Source organism: Nelumbo nucifera, chromosome 2 (genome assembly GCF_055504915.1).
Source record: "Nelumbo nucifera cultivar China Antique chromosome 2, China Antique-T2T, whole genome shotgun sequence".
Lineage (NCBI taxonomy): Eukaryota > Viridiplantae > Streptophyta > Magnoliopsida > Proteales > Nelumbonaceae > Nelumbo > Nelumbo nucifera.
Window position 1 is genome coordinate 44,203,481 of NC_142650.1, and position 21,582 is coordinate 44,225,062.

General features: G+C 41.0%; 1 protein-coding gene across 6 annotated transcripts in view; it reads left to right on the forward strand.

The window, feature by feature from the left end:
- Positions 1–21,582, forward strand: part of LOC104591114 (transcription factor GTE6-like) — a 34,709-nt gene that overhangs the window by 10,630 nt on the left and 2,497 nt on the right. For 3 of the 6 annotated variants that reach the window (XM_088897767.1, XM_088897766.1, XM_088897768.1), the window contains exons 4-7: positions 19,249–19,326; positions 19,711–19,935; positions 20,143–20,241; positions 21,161–21,219. In XM_088897767.1, coding sequence (XP_088753893.1) covers positions 19,249–19,326; positions 19,711–19,935; positions 20,143–20,241; positions 21,161–21,219 — 461 coding nt within the window. The remainder of the gene's footprint in view (positions 1–19,248; positions 19,327–19,710; positions 19,936–20,142; positions 20,242–21,160; positions 21,220–21,582) is intronic. The other 3 variants (XM_088897769.1, XM_088897770.1, XM_088897765.1) reach the window with 1 other exon arrangement.

The window sequence follows — 21,582 nt, forward strand, 5'->3', positions numbered from 1 at the left end:
CCATTTGAAGAGAATAAGGCGGTGCTGGATGTGGGCTTTGAGGAGGTAGAATTTAACACCATTGAAACTTGGGAGGGCACTATAATGATCGAAAGATGGTGTCCTTCTTGTAACTCGAAGAGTTTTAATGACAGAAGCTTCCGGCTGAAACTGATAGGACTACCTTTTAACCTCTGGCGTAAATCTCTCTTGGAAAAAATAGTAACGACCTTTGGAGGGGTGTTGATATCCTGCAAAAAGCTGAACTTCAAGGTAGTCAAGCTAAGAATAGTAGGAACCAAGCCTGAAGACATCCCTCGTTCCTTCGATCTGCTGGCTACAGGTTTGTGGAGCAGAGTCTGGGTTGCATCGGAATTGGAAGCGACGCTATGGAGGGGAAGCTCAATGGTTGAAGACGAAGATGATGTGGTTGGGTGGGTGACATGTGGAAGTAAAAGAGAGGAGGCAACTATCCAAATAAGCGGACAATTGGAGAAGAGAGACATGGAAAAAGACAAAGCATCAAGTCCGTGGGTAGATCAATGTCCAGAAAAAGAGAATAATTCAAGTTGTGGGGCAAAAAAAGCGGGATGTAACTTTAATAAGAAAAGACAATTTTTCAAAAGTAAATGAACCGCTGAAGCAAACCGGAAGAAGAGCTGACCACGAGGTTTGTAAGGAGATGGGTGAGCCGGCACAGGCAAGTTTTAATAGTCATGTGAGCCAGTCGACCAAAGAGACAATAGACAATAGACTTGGTCTATCTTCTTCTCCAGCCCATTCGAACTCAACCAGAAAGTAGAATGGGGGCAGCCTTATATGGAGAATGCGACAGATACAAGAGAATGAGCGCCCCAACCCGAGATTCTCAAGAAAAAGGCAGGAGCAATTCTACGAGAGTGACTCTGAAGAGAGTAGTTCAGAAGAAGAGTTCAATTCCTCTAACTCCGACGAAAACTGCTGCGATGAGAGCGATCAAGACCAGAACAGAGCTACTGATCAGGGTATTGAAGATATCAACCTAGAAGCTTTCTTCAACCTCCAACTGGACTGTTATTATTCTCCAGTCCAATCATGTATCAAACCTACTTCGATTCAAGTTCGATCGGGTAAAATGGACGATCTGCATTCAAGGGAGAAGAACCTTGACCAGATTCAACTACAGACTCAAAGGAAATTAGCAATAATGAAAGATTTGAACCAAGAAACAAACATAATAGTACCAAACAAGAATTAAGCACCAAAACCAGGTCAATTCCAATTGATTCAAATGGATTACTCCCTAACAAAAGCACTTGTCAAGTTGGATTCTAGGGCTATGGTCAGAAATCATCCATCGAATCCATCCCTCTTAGCCACCCCAGAGGCACAAGGTTTGTCAGGTAACGATGTGAATTTGCTTTGGGTTACTAATGGTGCTAGTGGTGCCTTCACAGATTCTTCAGCTGCAAACCATGACCTAAGAGAAACCCATTATATTGAAAGTGCCAATAATGAAGAGATGTGAAAAGGTGAGGAAAGGGAAATAGTGGTAAGTACAAAGGATTCAACATTGGAGAAAGGGGGAAGTGAAGGTGGAGAGAAGGAAGTGGAAGCAGATGTGAAAAGCCCAAAAGAAGGCCAATCATATGAGGAGATCCCGTTAATCAAATGGGCAGAAAGAATGGGGTTGAAATTGAACCAGGCTTTGTCAAATTGAACTTTGATGGCAGCAGTTTCGGAAACCCAGGAAGATCTGGAATCAGAGGGGTTATAAGAAATGAAAGAGGAAATGTGTTGGGGCTGTATTCAGGTCCCATTGGAATTGGAAATTCCATTACAACTGAACTGAAGGCAATGGTATATGGGATACAAAAAGCTAAGGAAATGGGGGCAGAAAGGTTGGTTGTGGAAGGGATTCAAAAGTTATCATCAGTTGGCTAAAACAACATGACAGTACACCTTGGATATTCAGAAATGACATCAAGAAGATTAAAAGTCTATCCAAGGACATGCAACTTTCAATTCAATGGACCCATAGAGTAGCAAATGGACCTGTAGACCAGTTAGCCAAACAAGGGGTGAACAGGGATCAATGTTTCTGGGCTCAACTGTAAAAGTGAAAAGTTGATCATTGAAGCCAAATCTTTCCTATTCGAGTAGGGAAGGACAAAGGCATGTGTGTGGTTGAAAGGTTTTGTAGATGGAACTGTTAATTCTTTACGGGAAGAAGGTTGGAGAAACTCGTTGACCTGTGAGAGTAAGAGGTTCGAAACTGTGCCAAAGAGGAATGGAAACGGGTGGTTTATAGTGGTTACCGAACTCTTTGGTAATAACAAAAGGCAAGTGTTGTGTATTCCGGAAGGCCAGAAGCGGAGAGGGTGGGCTTCCTTCGCTTTTATTCTTCAGGCTTTTCTTCTGGAGGTCGAAGGGAGAGTGGAAGAAGTCCCTGTCTTGAAGGATTGTAATCCTTCTTTCCTTTGTAATCAGGTGCCCTGCTTTAAGCATTACCCTGAAGTTTTAGTGTCTAGCTCGACTGTCCTCCGACGAGTAGCTTTGGAAGAAGGGAGTGGGAGCTAGGAGAAGAGGATGGTCCTAGTGGCAGATAGGGTGATAGAAGATTGGATGAAGGTTTTAGAAGTAGTTGCCGATGTTAGACAGTGTATGCCCTTAGCTCCAATCAGAATGATGTACATTATGACATTTAATGTAAATGAATAAAGTACACATTTGATTCATGTTATTATGGTGTGTTTCTGTGTAATACCCTTAAACTGGACACATATGAGACTCGTGTTAGTTTAGAATATTCACAGCCGTTGGATAGATCTGGGGAGATTTATCCTGCGAAGGCTGACACTGATGTACCACCAAGTTGGTTGGGGTGGCTTGTCTTAGTTGCTAGGGTGAGACCTGAGGTACATGTAGTGTGGGTTTTCTTGAAACCTTGAATTTGACCAGAATTCCAGTATTGCCCTGGACCTTGGAGATAGATGGGCAAAACTGGAATGTTACACCTAACCCCTAGACTCGATTATAACACTACACTAGGTGTCGGATTGGGCTGTCTTTGATATGCCAATCAGTGAGATCCTTAGAGGGGGTCAAAACCTGGGTATGTTGGGACAGTCCGAGAATTTATCTGTGTGGGTGATCATAGTGACAGGATCAACCCCTTTGTCGAACAAAGTGAATGATCGGGGATGCACTATCTCTGATGGAAACCAAAACTGCCGGCAGTCGATTTCAACCGTTGAAATTTGTTTTGCAAAATATATTTATATAGAGATATACATATATATATATATATATATATATTATGGTTTCAAAATGTTTGCAAAAGGTTTTAATTCCCGGGATCCATGTGAGTAGAGAGTGCAACACTGTTCCTTGCAGCCGAGGGAGAGGTCCTCTCTTGTCGGGCAGTGTTTGATCATTATGGGCTGAGAGGTTAAGTGCAAGACCATTGAGGTAATACCTGATGGGCTAATCTTGCATCTGCCCACAGTCCTTGGGTTTTTATAAGGTGGCTTGACCCAAGGACCATTTAGTGTAAATGTTGGGCCCATTAAGAGCCCATGGTGATGGACTCAGGGGTTCACTGTCTCCTATAGTGAATTCGGCCAGGCCTTGTAACAGAGGCTGGGTTGAACCCATGTGGCTGATGTGTAGATCAATGTTTGGGTCCCACACCAGACAAAGATATCCAACTGGGCAGCAGTTTGGAGGGTAAGTGAGCAGATAGACTTAATGGGCCTAAAGCCCAAAACGAACTGGCTTAATGATATTAATTAAAAGAGGGCGGTTCTGGGATTTAGATCAGCAGATAGGATAAGGGATTATCCCTATCCATTCAGAGAGTCCAGATCCAAATAAATATTTGGATCAGGAAACTCCTAATTAGATTAGGAGGGCTGATCTTTATCTGCAGATAAGATAAGGGATTATCCTTATCTCTTAAAAGAGAGTCTAGATCCAAATACAAGATTTGGATTAGGAAACTCCTAATGGGATTAGGAGAACTTCTCTTTAAGGCTATAAATAGGAGAGCAGGGCGAACCCTCAACACACATCAGAAATCATCTGACTGACTGTTGAATTTCAGAGAGAGACAACACAGTTTGATTGCACTGTCTCCTTCTCTCCTGCTCTTGCCGCCATACCAGTTTGATCTCCACCTGTGGGAGCGATCAAGAAGAGTTCTTGATATTACCTTTTGGCAGAAAAGGTAATATGAAGTCGTGCTCACTTGCCCTCCATCAGATTCTTGCTGAAGAATTCGGTTCTTGCTGAAAAATCATCCTGCTGATTCTGCTTCATCCTGCACCGTGTCATCTTCGGTGGAAGCAGTCTTTGGATCTTTCCTTGGGCGTGAACACTTTCATTGGAGGTTATTACTACTTCGTATCAGGTATATCCCTCCTCTCCCTTTTGGTTGCAGATCTGGTCTAGTTTAGGTTCAAGATTGATCCTTGAAAATGCAGTTTTCTAAAATAGGGAATGCGATTCCCACATGGGAGAGAGATAAATTTTTGAAATTTTGCCCAACCTTTCTGCAGGGTTTGGCCATCCATATGATGGATCTCTCATCCCTTTAGCTGAGAGGTTGGGCTTAGATGAAGATGTAGTGTTGTTGCCTTTTGCTGAAAAGAAAGCTTTATTAGATACTGGCGATAAGAAATTGAATTTTAGTACATTCCTTGTAGAGGGAAGTTTGATTTAGGTCCAGAATTGGGCTCCAGTTTGCAACGAAGTTGAATCTAGAGTCGGCAACTTCTTGATCAAACTTCTCGGTCTTCCTTTCAACCTTTGGAATGATCAAATACTAAGGAAAATTGTCAGAGCGTTGGGTGGAGTTCTGTTGGAGGTTAACTTAAGAAACTTGAGAGCTGTGGAACTTAAGGTTGCTGGGATCAAGCCAGAGTACTTGCCGTGCGCCTTCGAAGTTCTCTCAGAAGATGCCTGGTACAAGGTCTGGTTAGCTTCAGAAGATGAAGCCTCGCTTTGGGGAAGACGAACAGAGGTTGAAGGAGCCAACGAGTCAGCATGTTGGTGTACACGTGGCCTTCAGGGGCTGGCGGGAAAGCCTAGTGCGTATGGGTGAACTACAGAGGAAGGGGAACGGTTGCAGGGGTGCCCCAAGTCTTGAAGCTTTCCTATCAAGGCTTCTAATTCAAATTTTTTTGAAGTTGGGTTGTTTAAAGAAGGTGGCCCATCCTATGCTGACGTGGCTAAAAGGGGTAAGGTTCGGGTGTGCTCAAAGTCATTGTCTGAACTGGCTTTAAAGAAGGCTGGGCCGGACGGGTCAGTGGGTGAGCCTTCACATGGGGCAGGGCAGGCATCGGGTGGTTTTTTTAAAAGCCCACGTGACAACTTAAGTCAGCACGTGGGGCGGGGCAGGCATGGGGCGATGATAGATGGCAACATTCATCTATCATCGTCTAGGTCTCACCCTCTCGACTGTGGAGGGGCTCAGATGGCGAGCAAGGCAGAAGGACGTCGTCCTTTGTGCTGGGTCCATCAGCCAGCCGACGACGCGCAAAAACACAACGTTCCTGATCGCCCGAACCCGTGCTATTTGAGAGTTAGAACAGAAGAGAAGGAAGAGGCTGACCAAGGTTGGATAAGCTGCGGCTCAGATTCTAACTATGATGAAAGATCGGAAGCCTGTGGGAGTTTAGGCAGTGCGGCAGACGAAGCTCTATTTGAAGAACAGAACATGGATTCTTTCAGCCTGGATTGTTTGTTCATAGGGGATTCGGTGGGGGAGGGAAAGGAGGAGGGGGAGGAGTGGGTGAATGATCTTAACCCAAATTTGGCTGAGCCCTTCCCTAGTTCTAGCGCTTTGCAAGAGGCTGAAAAGGAGGTAGCTTGGGTCTTTCCAGAGCTGAACAAGGGTACCTCATAGAGAGGTACATACTTGGGTAAAGAAAGGAGTTTTTGTGTTGATACAACGACAGGGATTTTCTTCCCCCAACTCGAGGAGACAGAGTGCTCTAATTTCTCAAAAAAGAAAGTGACTACCACTCCTTTGCCTATGCTCTCTCCTCACATCTCTGCCTCAGGTAAATCCCTCAACTTTGTCAATTCAGTTTTGGCTATTGATGAGCGCTCTTATCCCTTGTTCCAGATTCTCTTCCCAACCAAGAGTCGGAAGCCCTTGGTCTGAAAGCCATAGTGCGTCTACAAGGGGGGGAAGTGGGTGAGAAAACTTGCAGAGAGACAAAAATATGGGAAATCATAGAGAGCCTTTTGGGTGAAGTGGAGAGGAAGGAAATGCAGAGAGGGAGCATGGAGGGGACAAAAAGGGCTGTTGTTGGAGGTAATGTGAGAAGGAACGAGAAGTTTCCTAGGAGTGAGGAGAGTGCAACTTTAGAAAAAGAGGAAACTAGTGGGGAAGAGTCAGTTGCAGAGTTTGTGAAAAAGTTGGGGTGCAAGCTGAAGAACCTGAATGATCTAAAAGCCTACATGCAAAAAAAAGAGGACAGCGAGATGAAGAATAGAAAGCTGAGTGAAGTGGAGAGATTAAAAAGAGATATTGAGGGGGACAAGAAGTTTGAAGGGAAAGGGGATAAAAGAAAAGGGTCTAAATAGATCTTGGAGGAGTTAGGGTTAAGGCTAAGAGTTTTCAATGAGAATCCTAAGTTGGAATGTGAGGGGGTTGGGCTGCATTAGGAAGAGAGCGACAATTAAAGAGGTAATTAAGAAGTTTAATCCGGATGTGGTAATGCTTCAGGAGTCCAAAAGAATGGATTTTGATTGCAGATGGGCAAGGAGTGTGGAGTTCTAGGGGTATAAAGTGGGTGGTTCTAAAGTTCGGACAGGTGGACGATGGGTATGAATGCGTACTAACAAATGTGTATGGCCCCAATGACTATATGCAGAGGGAGAAATTATGGGAAGAATTGAGTGACATTAGAGGCCTCTGGGATGGGCCTTGGTGTGTGGGAGGGGATTTTAATGTAGTGTGATTTACAGAGGAAACCAACAACCCCAGACAGAGAGTGACAACAAGTATGAGGAAGTTCAACCAATTTGTGGACTCTTTTGAATTTAAAGAACTTTTCCTAAATAATAACTTCACTTGGTCCAACCATCAATCAAGGTCAATTTGCTCTAAGTTGGATAGATTTTTGTTCTCAACAGATTGGGAGGAACATTGGGGCAATATTACTTCTAGGGCTCTCCCAAGGCTTACTTCAGACCACTGGCTTATAGTGTTGGTCAAGGAGGAAATAAGAGGAGTTGGGCCTACCCCTTTCAGGTTTGAAAACATGTGCTTGACTCATCCGGGTTTCATTGAGAAAATCAGAGAGTGGTGGGAGCAAGCTAATCCGGTAGTTGATTGGGAGGGAATGAGGTTCCACAAGAAATTCCAATACTTAAAATCACAATTAAAGGAGTGGAATAGGCTGGAGTTTGGAAGATTAGAAGAGAGAAAACAAGTTATGGTGGAGCAAATCGAGGATTTGGACCTGATGGAAGAGAGAGGTTCCTTTGGAGAGGAAGAAAGGAAGTTGAGATGGGTTTTGAGGAGGAAAATGGAGGACATCTTGGTTAAGGAGGAAATCAGTTGGAGGCAAAAATCCAGGTGTAAGTGGCTAAAGGAGGGAGACAGAAACACAAGGTTTTTTCATTCAGTGGCAAATGGGAGGAGAAAGAAGAATTTCATTTCTAATTTGGAAGTTGATGGAGCAGTGTTGTCCCACCCGACAGAAATTGCAGAGGCTCTAGTAAACCACTTCAAATCTATTTTTAGAAGGCCTATGAATGGGAGTGTGGTTGGAGGGATTGGATTGGCCGACTCTAAGTGCAGAGAAGAGAGAGTGGTTAGAAAAAAGTTTTGATATGGAGGAGGTAAAGGAAGCAATATTCTCAATGGATAGGACAAAAGTTTCGAGTCCAGCTGGGTTCACAATGGCCTTTTACTTGGACTGTTGGGATATTTTGGAGAATGATCTTAGATCAATTTTTGAGGAGTTTCATAGGAGGGGTGTAATAAATCCGGGCTTGAACTCAGCTTTCATTGCTTTAGTCCCAAAGAAGAAAGATGCATCACAACCAAAGGATTTTAGACCTATTAGTCTGGTGACTAGCTTGTACAAAATCATTGCAAAGGTGTTGTCTCTCAAGATAAAGAAGGTGGAGGGAAGACGGAACACCGATCAGATTCTCATTGCAAATGAGAGCTTGGAGAGCTTTAGAAAGTCAAAGAAGAAGGGAGTGGTTTGCAAATTGGATTTGGAGAAGGCTTATGACTTGGTTGATTGGTCTTTCTTGATTGAGGTGTTGAGGAGTTTTGGTTTTGGAGACAGGTGGTGTAAGTGGATTTGGGGCTGTGTTAGGACTTGTCATTATTCTTTCCTGGTGAATGGGATTGTGGTTGACTTCTTTCCTGTGTTGAGAGGTCTAAGACAAGGAGATCCTCTTTCCCCTTTTCTTTTCACCCTAATTGTTGATGTGCTTGGGAGATTGATCCATAGAGCAGACTCAAGGAATTTGATAAGAGGGTGGAGAGTAGGAAGGGTGGAGGTTCCCTTAACACTTCTACAGTTTGCAGATGATACTATCCTATTCTGTGAAGGAGGGAACTTTAGTTGGATCCGGAATCTAAAGTTGGCAATACAACTCTTTGAGCAGATATCTAACCTCAAGGTGAACTTTGATAAGAGTTGTGTGGCAGGAGTGAATGTGAATGAAAGGGACCTAAGGGAATTTGCAGGTGAGCTGGGTTGTGCAATTTTGGACTGGCCCCTAACATACTTGGGCCTCCCTTTAGGAGATAATCCTAAGAGTGTTAGCGTTTGGGCTCCGGTAGTGGAGAGGTTTGAGAAGAGGTTGGCGGCCTGGAAGAGAAACTATCTTGCTTTAGGTGGGAGAGTCACCTTCATTAGGTCTACCCTAGCTAACCTACCTGTCTACTATCTATCAGTGTTTAAGATCCCTTCAAAGGTTTCCAATCTTTTGGAAAAATTAATAAGGAACTTTCTGTGGGAGCCTGGAGAGGAGAAGAGAGATAATAGGGTGAGTTGGGAGGTGGTCACTAGGTGTAAAAAACTAGGTCTTGGGATTGGTAATTTCAAGAAAAGGAATATGGCTTTACTGGGGAAATGGTTGTGGAGGTTTTCATTGAAAAAGGATAAATTGTGGACTAAGATTGTGGCTAGCATTCATGGGCTGGAAGACAATGGCTGGGATCCTGGAATCTTGGCAAGGGCTTCAGCTGCTTCTCCTTGGAAATTCATTCACAATCTGCTTCAAGTTTTCTCCCCTTGGATCAGGTATGGTCTAAACTCTGGTAATCGAATAAAATTTCGGGAACAACTTTGGGTCGGGGATTCTCCTCTGAAGGACTAGTTTCCTTCCTTGTATGCTCTATCAGACTTGAAAAATGAACCCATATCTTCTTTCTTGGTCCCTTCAGCCTCCACTTCTGGCTTTGGATGGAACCTAGGCCTGTGTAGGGCAATTAGGGATACAAACATGGATAGTTTGGTAACTTTGCTAGCCTCCCTTGAGATTGTCTTCCTAAACCCTGCTAAGGAAGACACCAGATTTTGGACCCCTTCTAGCTCTGGTACCTTTTCTTGTGCTTCATTCTTTGAAACCTTAACTCAGCCTCCTATCCCCTTTGGGTTGTCCTTTCTGGTTAAGGAAATTTGGAGCAGGCCTATTCCTCCTCGGGTCGGTTTTTTTTGTTGGGAAATTTTCCTGGAAAGAATCAACACTTTAGACTTACTTCAGAGAAAGAGACCCAACTATTGTCTACTTCCTAATAGATGTGCTCTTTGTAAAGCTGATGGGGAATCTGGCTACCACCTCATTGTCTCTTGTAAGGCTGCTAAAACTGTTTGGGAGTGGGTTTTCTCCCGTTTTGGGTGTTCTTGGTATCCTTCGGAGACTGTCCAAGGTTTGTTTTCTCCTCCTTTTTTCAGTTGTCCTAGGAAACGAGGGAAGACTATGTGGAGGTGTATTAGGGCAGCGGTATGCTGGTCATTGTGGGAAGAAAGAAACTCGCGCATTTTTTCCGACAAGAAAATAACATTGGGAGAATTGTTAGATTGAATCCTTTTAAGGGCTGTCCACTGGCTAAAATCTTTGGAGTTGTTTTCAGATTTTCCTGTGGATAACTTGCTAAGAAACTGGAAAGAGATTGCTTCCAATGCTAGATGCAAGAGGACTCTTTGTCCGTTTTGGTCCCCTCCCCCCTCGGGCTTTATAAAGCTGAATTTTGATGGCAGCGATGTAAGGAATTCAGGGCCCTCTGGGATTGGAGGAGTCTTCAGGAATGAGGAAGGGATTGTTATTGCTTTATTCTCTGGCCCTATTGGAGAAGGTGACTCTCTTAGGGCTGAGATCCTTGCAGTGCTTGGAGGAATTCGAAGAGCAAAGGAATTAAATATCAGTCGTTTGATCCTGGAAGGTGATTTGAATGTGGTGGTTAGTTGGTTGAAGACAGAGGACAGTGGTTTATGGAACTTTAATAATGAAAAAAACAGTTCTTATGGCTGGGTAGGGACATTGAGATTCAGTATAGCTGGGTGAAGAGGAGTGCCAACTCATTTGCGGATGGGTTGGCCAAGCAAGGAGTGAATAGGGAGTTTGTTTTTTGGGCTAGTTTTTAATCTTTTCTCTTTGCACTCCCTTTGTTTTCTGTTTTTGGGGAACTAAGATATTTTATCTCCCCTTTTGTATCCATATTCCCTCTTTTCTTTTAATTTAATGAAGCTGGTGTTATTGATCAAAAAAAAAAATTGTAAAAGTGAAAAGTAAATTTACTAGTGGATGCACTGAAACCCATATGGGAGAAGATCTGGATGAAGTTTCCAGCAAGTATCCTTGGTATGTTTCGGTTTCTTGTAGTATTCACATATCACCTCTTTCTTCTCAGTTGACCCCTTTGGTTTTAATCCTATATGTGCAAAATGTTCTGAAGGTGGTGGACCCTGTAACTGTACTTGTCACCTATTCTCTTCAGTCTTTAGTCTTCACTACTCACCATAGAATATGCCTGAGCAAGTGTTACTTCATCCTTGGCCAGAATATTCTGTCTCGTAATATCAAATTCAGGGTTAAGTCCTGTAAGAAACTCAAACACCCTGTTTCTTTCCACAAATTTCTTGAATGTCTCTGCATCCTTGGTGCTTTCCCATGCAACTGTTTCCATAACATCAATCTCTTGCCATAGTGACTTCAACATTGAGTAGTAGACAACACTCTTCTCCCTCTGTTTCAGATTTTTCACATCATTCTTTTTTTTTTTTTTGATAAATGAGTCAAATTTTATTAAACCAACAAATAAGAGTTACATGCAACCCATGGAAAGGCACGAGATGCGACCTTTCCTTTAAAGCTAGTTACAGAATTATAAGTACAAAAGAAATTACACAGAAGCCCAAAATAAAGTATCTCGGATAACCCCTTGTTTTGCAAGTGAATCAGCCATTGAGTTTGCTGATCTGCCTACCCACTAAACTCTGATTGTCGTCATATTCCTTGTTAACCATTTAACCTTTTTGAGAAGATCTCTAAAACCCCAAATCACAGTGTCCGGATCCTTCAGCCAACCCACTATCACCTGGGAATCCCCTTCAATAATCAGACGCTCTATGCCTAGCTGATTTGCAAGCTGGATTCCTTGTACAGCAGCAAGTAATTCGACCATTAAAGAGTCTCCTCCACCTGCAGGACCTTAGTACAAAGATATAATGCTACTGTCTTTGTTTCTTAGCACTCCTCCTATGCCTGAAGGTCCTGGATTTCGTCGGCTACTTCCATCAAAGTTCAGCTTGATAAACTCCTCCCCTGGTGGCATCCATTCAACCCCATGTCTGTCCTTCCTGGTAGAAGTATTAGCCACTGCTAACCAGCTTCTCCATAGGTCATCAAAAGAGTATGCATCAAAGAGCTTTAGAGTTTTCAGCCACTGAATTGCCCTTGTTAGAATACATTCTTTAACTTCTGAGAAGCTCCTTTCTTTTTCACAAAAGATCCTAGTGTTCCTTTCTTCCCAAACTGTCCACAACAAAGCTGCTCTTATGCACTTCCACATAATTCTCCCTCTTTTTGTGTGCCATTCAAAAATAGACGGACTAAACAACAAGCTAATATCTGATGGTAGGTTCCACCTACACTCAAACAACGTAAGAATCCAATTCCACCTACACTCAACAAGCTAATATCCAATTCTCACAGTCCTCATTATGAGATTTACAAAGAACACACCAATTAGGGGATAAGCACCAATTTGGTCTCCTCTTTTGTAGGTTTTCAAAGGTATTAATCTTACCATAATAAACTTCGCAACAAAAAAAGCACCAATCTTTGGGGGAATGGGCCTAGTCCAAAATTCTTTAACTGGGAAGTTCTGAGGTGCAGAAGTGGAGCAAAGGGACTTGAAGAAAGAGGAGCAAGTGAAAAAACCTTTTGGGTTAAGGATCCAAATTCTTGTGTCAGGTTTGAGGGGATCTAAACAAATAGACTCAAGTGAAGACAATAGTTCTGAAACACAAGCACTTTCACCATCACGTAACCCTCTACGGAAACCAAAATCCCAGTTTAGGGCCACAAAAGAAGCTGAGGAGGAAATAAAACTGGAAACTGACTCTTCCTTATAACAGGAAAGAGAGTAAAGAGAGGGAAAAGGTCTTTAAGAGGTCGGTTTCCCACTCAAATGTCTTCCCAAAAAAGAGCATTGTTTCGAAAATTAACATCACACCTGAGCAGATTGAGAAAATGGGGTAGAATTCCGTGAATGGCCTTCCAATGTGTTGCAAGAGTCTCCCGTTGAGATACCCTGGCATCCCAACCATTCTGCAAACAGCCATGAATACTATTCACCACCACCTTGTGCCACAATCTCTCTCTCTCTAACGGCCATCTCCAAAGCCACTTCCCTAGTAGAGCTTAATTCTTGAGAACTAGATTTCCCAATCCTAATCCACCTTCTTCCTTACTCCTGCTGACTATCTCCCATCTAATCAAATGATCCTTCTTCTCTTCCCCTAGCTCCCACAAGAATCCCTCATCACCGTTTCTAGCTTCTTGGCTTCCCTCGAGGGTATCTTGAATACAGAAAGAAAATGTACCGAAAGACTAGCAAGTGTCGCCCTAATCAAGGTCACTCTACCCCCTATTGAAATGTAACTTTTTTTCCAAGAAGCCAACCTCTTTTCAAGCTTTTCCACAATTAGATACCAGAACCGACTTTCTTTTGGGTTAGCTCCTAACGGAAGACCCAAGTAGGTTAAAGGTCAATCAGACATGGAACACTCTAGAGAACCTACTATAGCCTCTACCTCCCAGACTTCCAAATTGATTCCCACCATACAACTCTTGTCAAAGTTAATCTTTAGGTTTGAAGAAGACTCAAAGGATTTAATAAGATCTTTTAGGTTCCTCACTCTCCCTAAGTCTCCCCCTTCACAAAAGATGATGATATCATCAGCAAATTGAAGATGAGTCACCGTGACATTATTCCTGCCTATCCTCTAACCACTTATTAGCCCTTCCCTATCTGCTTTAGAAATCATTCTACTGAGCACATCTGCCACATGTGTGAACAAAAAGGGGGAAAGAGGATCTCCTTGCCTGAGCCCTCTACATGCTCTTGACCCTTCCATTAATTCGAACTGAAAATTGGCAAGATGTTATTACATCCACTCACCCACCTGCACCATCTATCCCCAAATCCACATTTCCTTAGCACTTCTAATAGAAAATTCCAATTCACTGAGTCATAGGCCTTCTCAACGTCCAGTTTACAAATAAAACCTTGATTGCCTGATCTCCTCATTTCCTCCAAACATTCATTTGCTATAAGGATCTAACCTATAATTTGCTTATCTTGGAGAAAAGCTCCTTGGGTTTGAGTAATGAGAGATGAAAGGACCTTTTTAATCCTTAAAGAAAGCACTTTTGCCACAATCTTATAGATGCTAGTCACCAAACTAACCGGCCTGAAATCTTTAGGGTGTTTGGCATCTGATCTCTTTGGGATGAGAGCTCAAAAAGTGGCATTAACTCCACAACTAATTACATGGTTGTTTTCAAACTCCCTAAACACCTCAAACAAATCTTCTTTAATAATGTCCCAACACTCCTAGAAAGCCATGGTAAAACCATCTGGTCTAGGAGCCTTTGACTTGTCCATAGAGAAAACAACTTGTCCTATCTCTTCCTCTTCAAAATCTCTTTCCAACCAAGCTGCCTCAACAACTAATAGACTTGGCCAATCTAGATCTTCCACTCTCACCCTTCTCTCCAGCGGCCTACTCAAAATGGATTTGAAGTGAGTTACAAAGCAATTGGCTATCTCCTCTTGTGACTCAATTTTTACTCCTTCAACCTCAATCTTGGGCACAAAGTTTTTTCTCCTTCTCCCATTGGCCATAGCATGAAAGAACTTGGTATTCCCATCCCCTTCTTTGATCCATTTATGCCTAGATTTTGCCTCCAAGATATCTCTTCTCTCAATAGGACCTCTTCCAAATCCTTCTTCAACTTCCATCTCAATTCTCTTTCTTGTGGACTCATGGTCCTTTGATGTTCCTTTAAGTCTAAATCCTCAATTTGGGCTGTCAATCTAGCTTTTAACTCTTCTAATCTCCCAAATTCCTCTCTGTTCCAATCTCTTATTTTGGATCTCAGACTTTTTAATTTCTTGTGGAATCTAACCCCTTTTCACTTTACTCCCCTAATCTCTTCTCTCCACCACTCCTTCACTTTATGCACAAAGTCCGGGTGTGTCAACCACATGTTCTTGAACCTAAAGGATTTAGGTCCAATCCCAAAGGTCTCTTGGCCTAGCTCTATAGGGCAATGATTCGAGGTAACTCTAGGCAGAGCTCTAGTCACCAAACCCTTCCAGTGTGCTTCCCAACTTTCATTGAAGAGGAATCTATCCAGTTTTGAACAAGATGGATTCTCCTAGAAATTGGACCAAGTGAAGCTAGCCTGTAGCATAGAACCTTCAAATTACAACTATTGATAAATTCATTGAACCTCCTCATGCTAGTTGTTATAGATTGTTGGGGATTATTTGACTCATTGAGAAACCTTATTACATTGAAATCTCCACCCAAACACTAATGGCCTTCCCATAGTCCTTGAATTCCATAGAGTTCTTCCCATAGTTCATTCCTTTCTCTATAATTATTCAACCCATACACATTGGTTAACACCCATAAGAAACCATGTTCCACCATCCTGAACTTTAGTGATACAGAAAAATTACCTATCAACTCCTCTAATGGTTCTACCACATCCTCTCTACAAAGAGTAATTATCCCCCTAGAGGCTCCCCAAGAGGGAGTTGAGCACCAACTCACACCTCTTGCTTTCCACACACTTCTAACCCATTTCTTGTCTAGCTCAGCTAGTTTGGTTTCTTGTATCAATACAATGTCGGGTCTTTCCTTTAACAGATCTTTTATCACCCTCCTTTTTCTCGCACTTCCTAGACCCCTCACATTCCAGCTAATGATCTTCATCAACTCGATTGTAGAATGAGACCCTCTACACCTTCCATTTTCCTTAGAGCCTTCCTCCTCTCCCCTCTTCTACTAAATTCTAAGTCCCTTTCTATGTCTGAAATTAATCTTTCCACCTCGGACCTTTTCTTTCTCTTTTTGCTTTTGTTAATTGTTTCTTTTCCTAACATCACTGATTTACCCCTTCCTTTCTTCTCACAATAGTTACTCCCTAGGGGTTCTAGTTTTTTTTGGTGTTGCCTCCAACAACTCCTATGTCTGTTTATATTCCTCTAACAAAACACAGATTTGCTCCCAAATTCTCTCCACTTCCTCCACCCATCTTTTTTCTAACAATGAAGCTTCTCCCTCTATTTCTGACCTCACCCTTTCAATTTCTATTCCTTCACCTTCGGCTGTTCTCTCCAGCTGTGATGCCAAGGTACCTGTTTCAGGCACAAAACCCCGATTAGTAACAAAACCTGAATGGACAAACATACCTGACCTGATAGGAGGGGAAAAGTCAACAGGTTTTTTTCACATCATTTTTCAGATTATAGGCCCTTGCAACATTCAATTTCTGAGAATATGTTTCTGTAACACTATCCCAAATCTCCTTGGCTGAAGTCATCCAAAGATAACGTTGACTTATGTGGGGCTGCATAGAATTTACCAACCATCCAATAACTGTGTAGTTATCCTGCATCCATTTCTCATATGTAGAATCAGTCTCTCCCGGTTTCTCCTTACTGCCCGTGAGAAACCCCAGTTTACCTCTACTACAGACATGAATCTTTATAGATTGTGCACAAGCTAAATAATTTGTTCCATCAAGTTTGATTGTAGTCACTCTTGCCAAAATGGAATCTATGGGACCAACCCCCTACACTGGGATTTGCTTCATCTCACTTCTAGATTGCTCCATTGATCAAACAAAAAAAAAAAAAACACGGCTTTCAAGCTTTATAGACCTACTGAGGTCAGTCTAACACTTAAAAATCCCAAAGCTAGGGTTTCACTGTACATGGCCTCCAGAGAGAAAGAGATAAGAGATAGCCACTCCAACCAAAGCTTCCCAAACCTCTTCCAACGGCAACCGCCCACTTTTGGAGATCATAAGGAAACCTCCAAGCCTTGAGTGCCACACCCAAACAGTCTCTTTAACCTATAACTGGAAACTCTCTAGTTGGCTAGGGTTTTGGGCAAAAAAATCAGCAGCCCCACTTTCTTGGCAATCTACAGCTAGATTTTGACTCTCCAAACCCTCTACCAACTAGGCATACAAGTTCTCTGAATAATCAGCAACTTATCTCTCCATACACTCTTCTAATCAAAAGGTGTATGTGAAAAGAAGAAAAATAAAAGAGAAGGAAGACCTGCTCTGATACCAAGATGTGATTCAGACCAATAAAAATAGTAAAAATATTTCAGATTATAGCAGAAGAGGAAGAGAAGAAGGAAGAATGGAGAAGAAGGGAGAAAGAAGGTGTTCGATAATCTCCTCTTTCACCTCTCTAATCTTTTATTGATCTTACTAAGATTACATAAATTACAAGTCTGCCCTTAAGTGGGCGTCCACATCATCAGCATACTTGGAAAACCTAAAAAGAATTAAAGGCCCATTAAGAACAAATAACAAGAACTAATCAATAAGATAGTAATGGGCTAGGCCTAGTCTCCCTACATTATTAAAAGGAATTTCATTGATAAAACTTGTTAGAAGGAAAATGAAAATAGGGAAAGCTGACACAAGCATTGCAACAAACAGCTTTCAGTGATTGGGATAATTTTTCCTGTGTCAAGACCTTGTTTACTTGGATATTAATTACTATATTCATAAGGATCCAAACTGATGAAGGGTGAAAGCAATATGGGGTTTCATCAATTAGTGCAATGCCATCTTCAAACAAGTAAGATCAACCCTTTATGTAGAACCATCGGAACTGTAAACTTATCAGAAATATCCTTCTATGTGCTCCCTTTCAATGTTTTACAGTATGGCTCCTAAATTTAATCCCATGTGGTTACTTCAATTTTGTTAATCCCATGATAATCACTCCAACCTTGTACAATACCTTCATTTTTATACGTGGGCACTAGGTTCTTCTTGACCATTCATTTGTCTCTTTCTTTGTCTGCATTGCCTTCTGTAAACAACTTTCTCAGCCATGAGAAGCCCACCTCTTCTATAGATTTTCCAATTTCTGTTAGCATATCATTGGGCCATTTCTTATTCCTCAGTCTCTTTTATTCCAGAAACATTAACCCTAACAAAATTTGTACGATTTTTGGTCACAACAAAGCCACTGATGCATCCTTATTTTCAGCTATCTAAATGTTTTTATAATTTCCTCTTACACTAATCTCTAAGAATAGTTTCTCCACCTTGATCTTATCATCCTTCACAAAATACTCTTTGATCCTCATTCTTGGTATGCTTAACATGATTTAAATGTGTACTTTTTCCTCTCTTACTTGCAAATTTGTAAACATTGTTATCTCCCTTTCTCATGCCTAGTGTATGGGAGAGTTTTCCATGTGACAAACTTCTCTTTGCTTGCTATCTATTTTGCATCTTTGTATCTTTCTCTCTTGCTAATTTTTGTAATGCGACCACTTTGTGGTGATACTAGATCTAGTACTAAGGATCTAATGTATTTGTGTTTTAGCAATAGCATTTTATTTTATTTTTTAGTTTTTTCCTTGCTTAAAAAAAGAAATGGAAACAAAGAATAGTGCTATATTGAATATCACAATCTTACATGGTTTATGGAATGTGTTGTAACTTGAAAAATGCCTTGTACCTCATATTTCTTCATATGAATGTGTACCCTGGTAAAATTCTTATCATTAGCTATTTGTTTCATCATGAAATGACATTCAAAACACACACACACACACACACAACTCAGTTAAGAGTCAGTGCTTCACCTTCTTCATTGCGACTACTCTGCAATGTATGTTCCATTTTTCTTTTGGGTTAAGTCATGCTTGGTCCATTTTATTAATCTCGGTAGGTGTCAATGGGTAATTTAAGGCGACTTTTGCATGCTTATTGTTTCTTGGCCTGTGAGACTAAGGGTACTCAAAAAAAAGTCATGTATCATGGAGCTTAGCTCCTGCCATTTTTTATGCCTTTGACACAAATAGTGGGATTTTTGAAGGCAAAAGTTGTTCCAGTTGGTCAATTTTTGGAAGACTGGAGCAGTTATTCATTTTTGTTCCTCTATTTTTGTGGGGTTTAGAGATTTGATATTCATTCACTTTTGTAATGAATGCAAATATTATCTTCAGAGCTCCTAAAGGTGCATGTTATGTATTTTGTAATTTGTACATCTGTCAATATAATGATGTACACTGACCATGTGATTGTTCTATACATGGGGTTTTCTGGCCCCTATTCTTGTTTGATACAGTTCTCTTTAAACTTTCCATTGATCATATAGTTTAACTGCCCAAAAGGACAAATGGAACTAAGAATTAGCTAATAATTTAATGCATTGTTATGCTTTCATGGGTATTACTAAGAATGAAAATGCAATATGGAATATTCTGTTCTTGGAATATATTCTGCCTTTCATATGCTGTTGTGCCGGTTTTCTACAAATGTAGTCACTTTTTGCATCTAAGGAAGTGGTTGCAAACCTCAACATTTCATTTTGATTGTCTTCAAGTGTTAGTGATGTCTTCTTATTCCTAATTGTTCACCATGGTGTCCCATGCCCCATAACCTGAATATTTTTTAGGTTGGACTAAACTTGGTGCTTTTCCCCATTTCTGACTTATAAACAATTGTTTTATGTATTCCTTTGCTTGCCAGATTACACAACACAAATGGGCATGGCCCTTTATGCAACCTGTAGATGTAAAAGGTCTTGGTTTACATGACTACTATGAGGTAAAGTTTCTTGTGATCTTCTCAGTATTGTCTGCATGGCATGCACATTTCTCCTCTGTGGTATGAATATATATATATATGTTACTCTAAGAATGGACGCTGAAATTATTGATATTGTCTACACTGAAAGTGTTTTTCAGGTTTGCCAAAGATTTAACTGTTTATTATATACATTTAGATTTTTTCCATTGATTCCTAAGTTATTATACACCTTGTTTTGGTATGGGGTTCCGTACTATTGACGTAGGAGTAATATCCTTTATTAATAATCTTCTCTTTTCCTTTTTATTTTTGATGAATAATCTTCTCTTTTCCTTGTCGTTATGGTTTTGGATATTCTAAATATTGGTCATGGATTAATTTGTTGTAGATGGTATATTTTAGGTTATTGACAAGCCCATGGATTTTAGCACTATCAAGAATCAAATGGAAGCTAAGGATGGCACTGGATATAAGAATGTCCGCGAAATATGTGCTGATGTGAGGTTGGTTTTCAAGAATGCAATGGCATATAACAACGAGAGAGATGATATTCATGTGATGGCCAAAACCTTGTTGGCTAAATTTGAGGAGAAGTGGCTTCAACTTTTGCCCAAAGTTATTGAGGAGGTAAAACTTGTTATCCTTGTATGAGTTATCTAGAACTTATAGGAAATTATGTTTTTTTTTTTTGAAAAGGTCATGCTATTTCTCTTTAAAAAATGTATTATATGCTGCCTTTTTATAATTTAAAATTCCTTTCCTTGAGTGTATTTCATGCACCTAGTTCATGATTTGAAATATCAGGGTTTAAATTTCAAACCTGTTTACTTGCAGGAAACAAGACGCAAAGTGGAGGAAGCTGAAGCCCAATCAGACATACAACTTGCTCAGGAGGCTGCTAAGACAAAGATGGCTAGAGATGTAAGCAATGAGGTTGGTATTTGTGCAAAGCAAAAGTGCAAAATTAAAATTGCCTTCTTAGGGAAGTATAGACGATGACCATTTCAAAGTTGCTTTTAGAATGGCCATATTTCTATTGTGGTGGGATGGCTACAATGCAGGGAGGCAAAGATGTGGAATTACAGGGATGAGATTAAGAAATTCAGCTGCCCAGTACCTGGCTGTAATTTGTAACGGTTCTGTTCCTATTTCTTTTTGTGCTTGTTAGGCTTCTGTTGATGGAAGCTAGTGTATACTTATAGGCCTGCTGCCCATTTCTGTGTGCACTTTGGTGTTTGCTGAGCGCTTTTTTTTATTGGAAACAGTTACTTGCATTAATTGAAAAGTCATAGGATACAAATGTCAACTACCTAGAAATAGGTGCTGACCCCACATTTTAATACAAAATTACAAAGCAGCCCAAAACAAATGCTCCTTAAATGTGCCTTGCTTTGCCAAAGTACCGGCTAATCCATTTGCTGATCTTCTATCCACCTAAAGGAAACCCCAATCCACCTTGCTAAGCAGTAGATTTCCCTCACAAGCTGTCTATAAATCCATAGCCCCAAACTGTTTGTTTGCAACCAACCTATTACCAGCTTAGAATCTCCCTCCACCTCAATTTGGTGGAGCCCCAACTGCTTGGCCAACCTTAGGGCTTGAAGTAGGGCTATCATTTCTGCTCTTAGTGAGGGCACAATTGTAAGAAAAGGAGGGAAGAAATAGAGGAGAGATAAGAGGTTATATCTCTCATTGACTGTTTATAAGCTGTTGTAATTGTACACTCTTTTTCTCCTTTAATAAAATTCATGGTTATTGTTCAAAAAAGTCCATATTTCTATTTCATCTCTGAACTTTTGTTGGGATATGACAAACAAATTGTATTGACAAAGATAGTGTGGACGCATTGCAGCTTTGTGAGATTGATATGCATTTGGAGGAACTCAGAGAAATGGTGGTCCAAAAATGCAGGTTTGTTTCTTATAGTAAATTAAATAACATAATTTTCAGACTTCACTTAAGTTGAATCTTGTGTGTGTAGATTTGATCTTGTTGCATTTGTAATAATTTAGGATTTTTTATTTGGAAAAAGCCTGGGTCTGGGAACATTAGAACCCATAACTAGTTTGAGGCCATAACATGCCATTTTTCGTAGATTAGGATGATCAAGACCTTCCATTCAATAAGTCCCACCTTGAAGATTAACTGAAGAAAGGGTCAATTTAAATTCTTCTCCAAAATGCATGTTTTTAGAGCAAATATTTACACCATAGTTTTCAAGGTGCCAAGGCAAGGCTAGGCAATGAGGAGCGCAGCGCACCTTGTAGCCTAGGC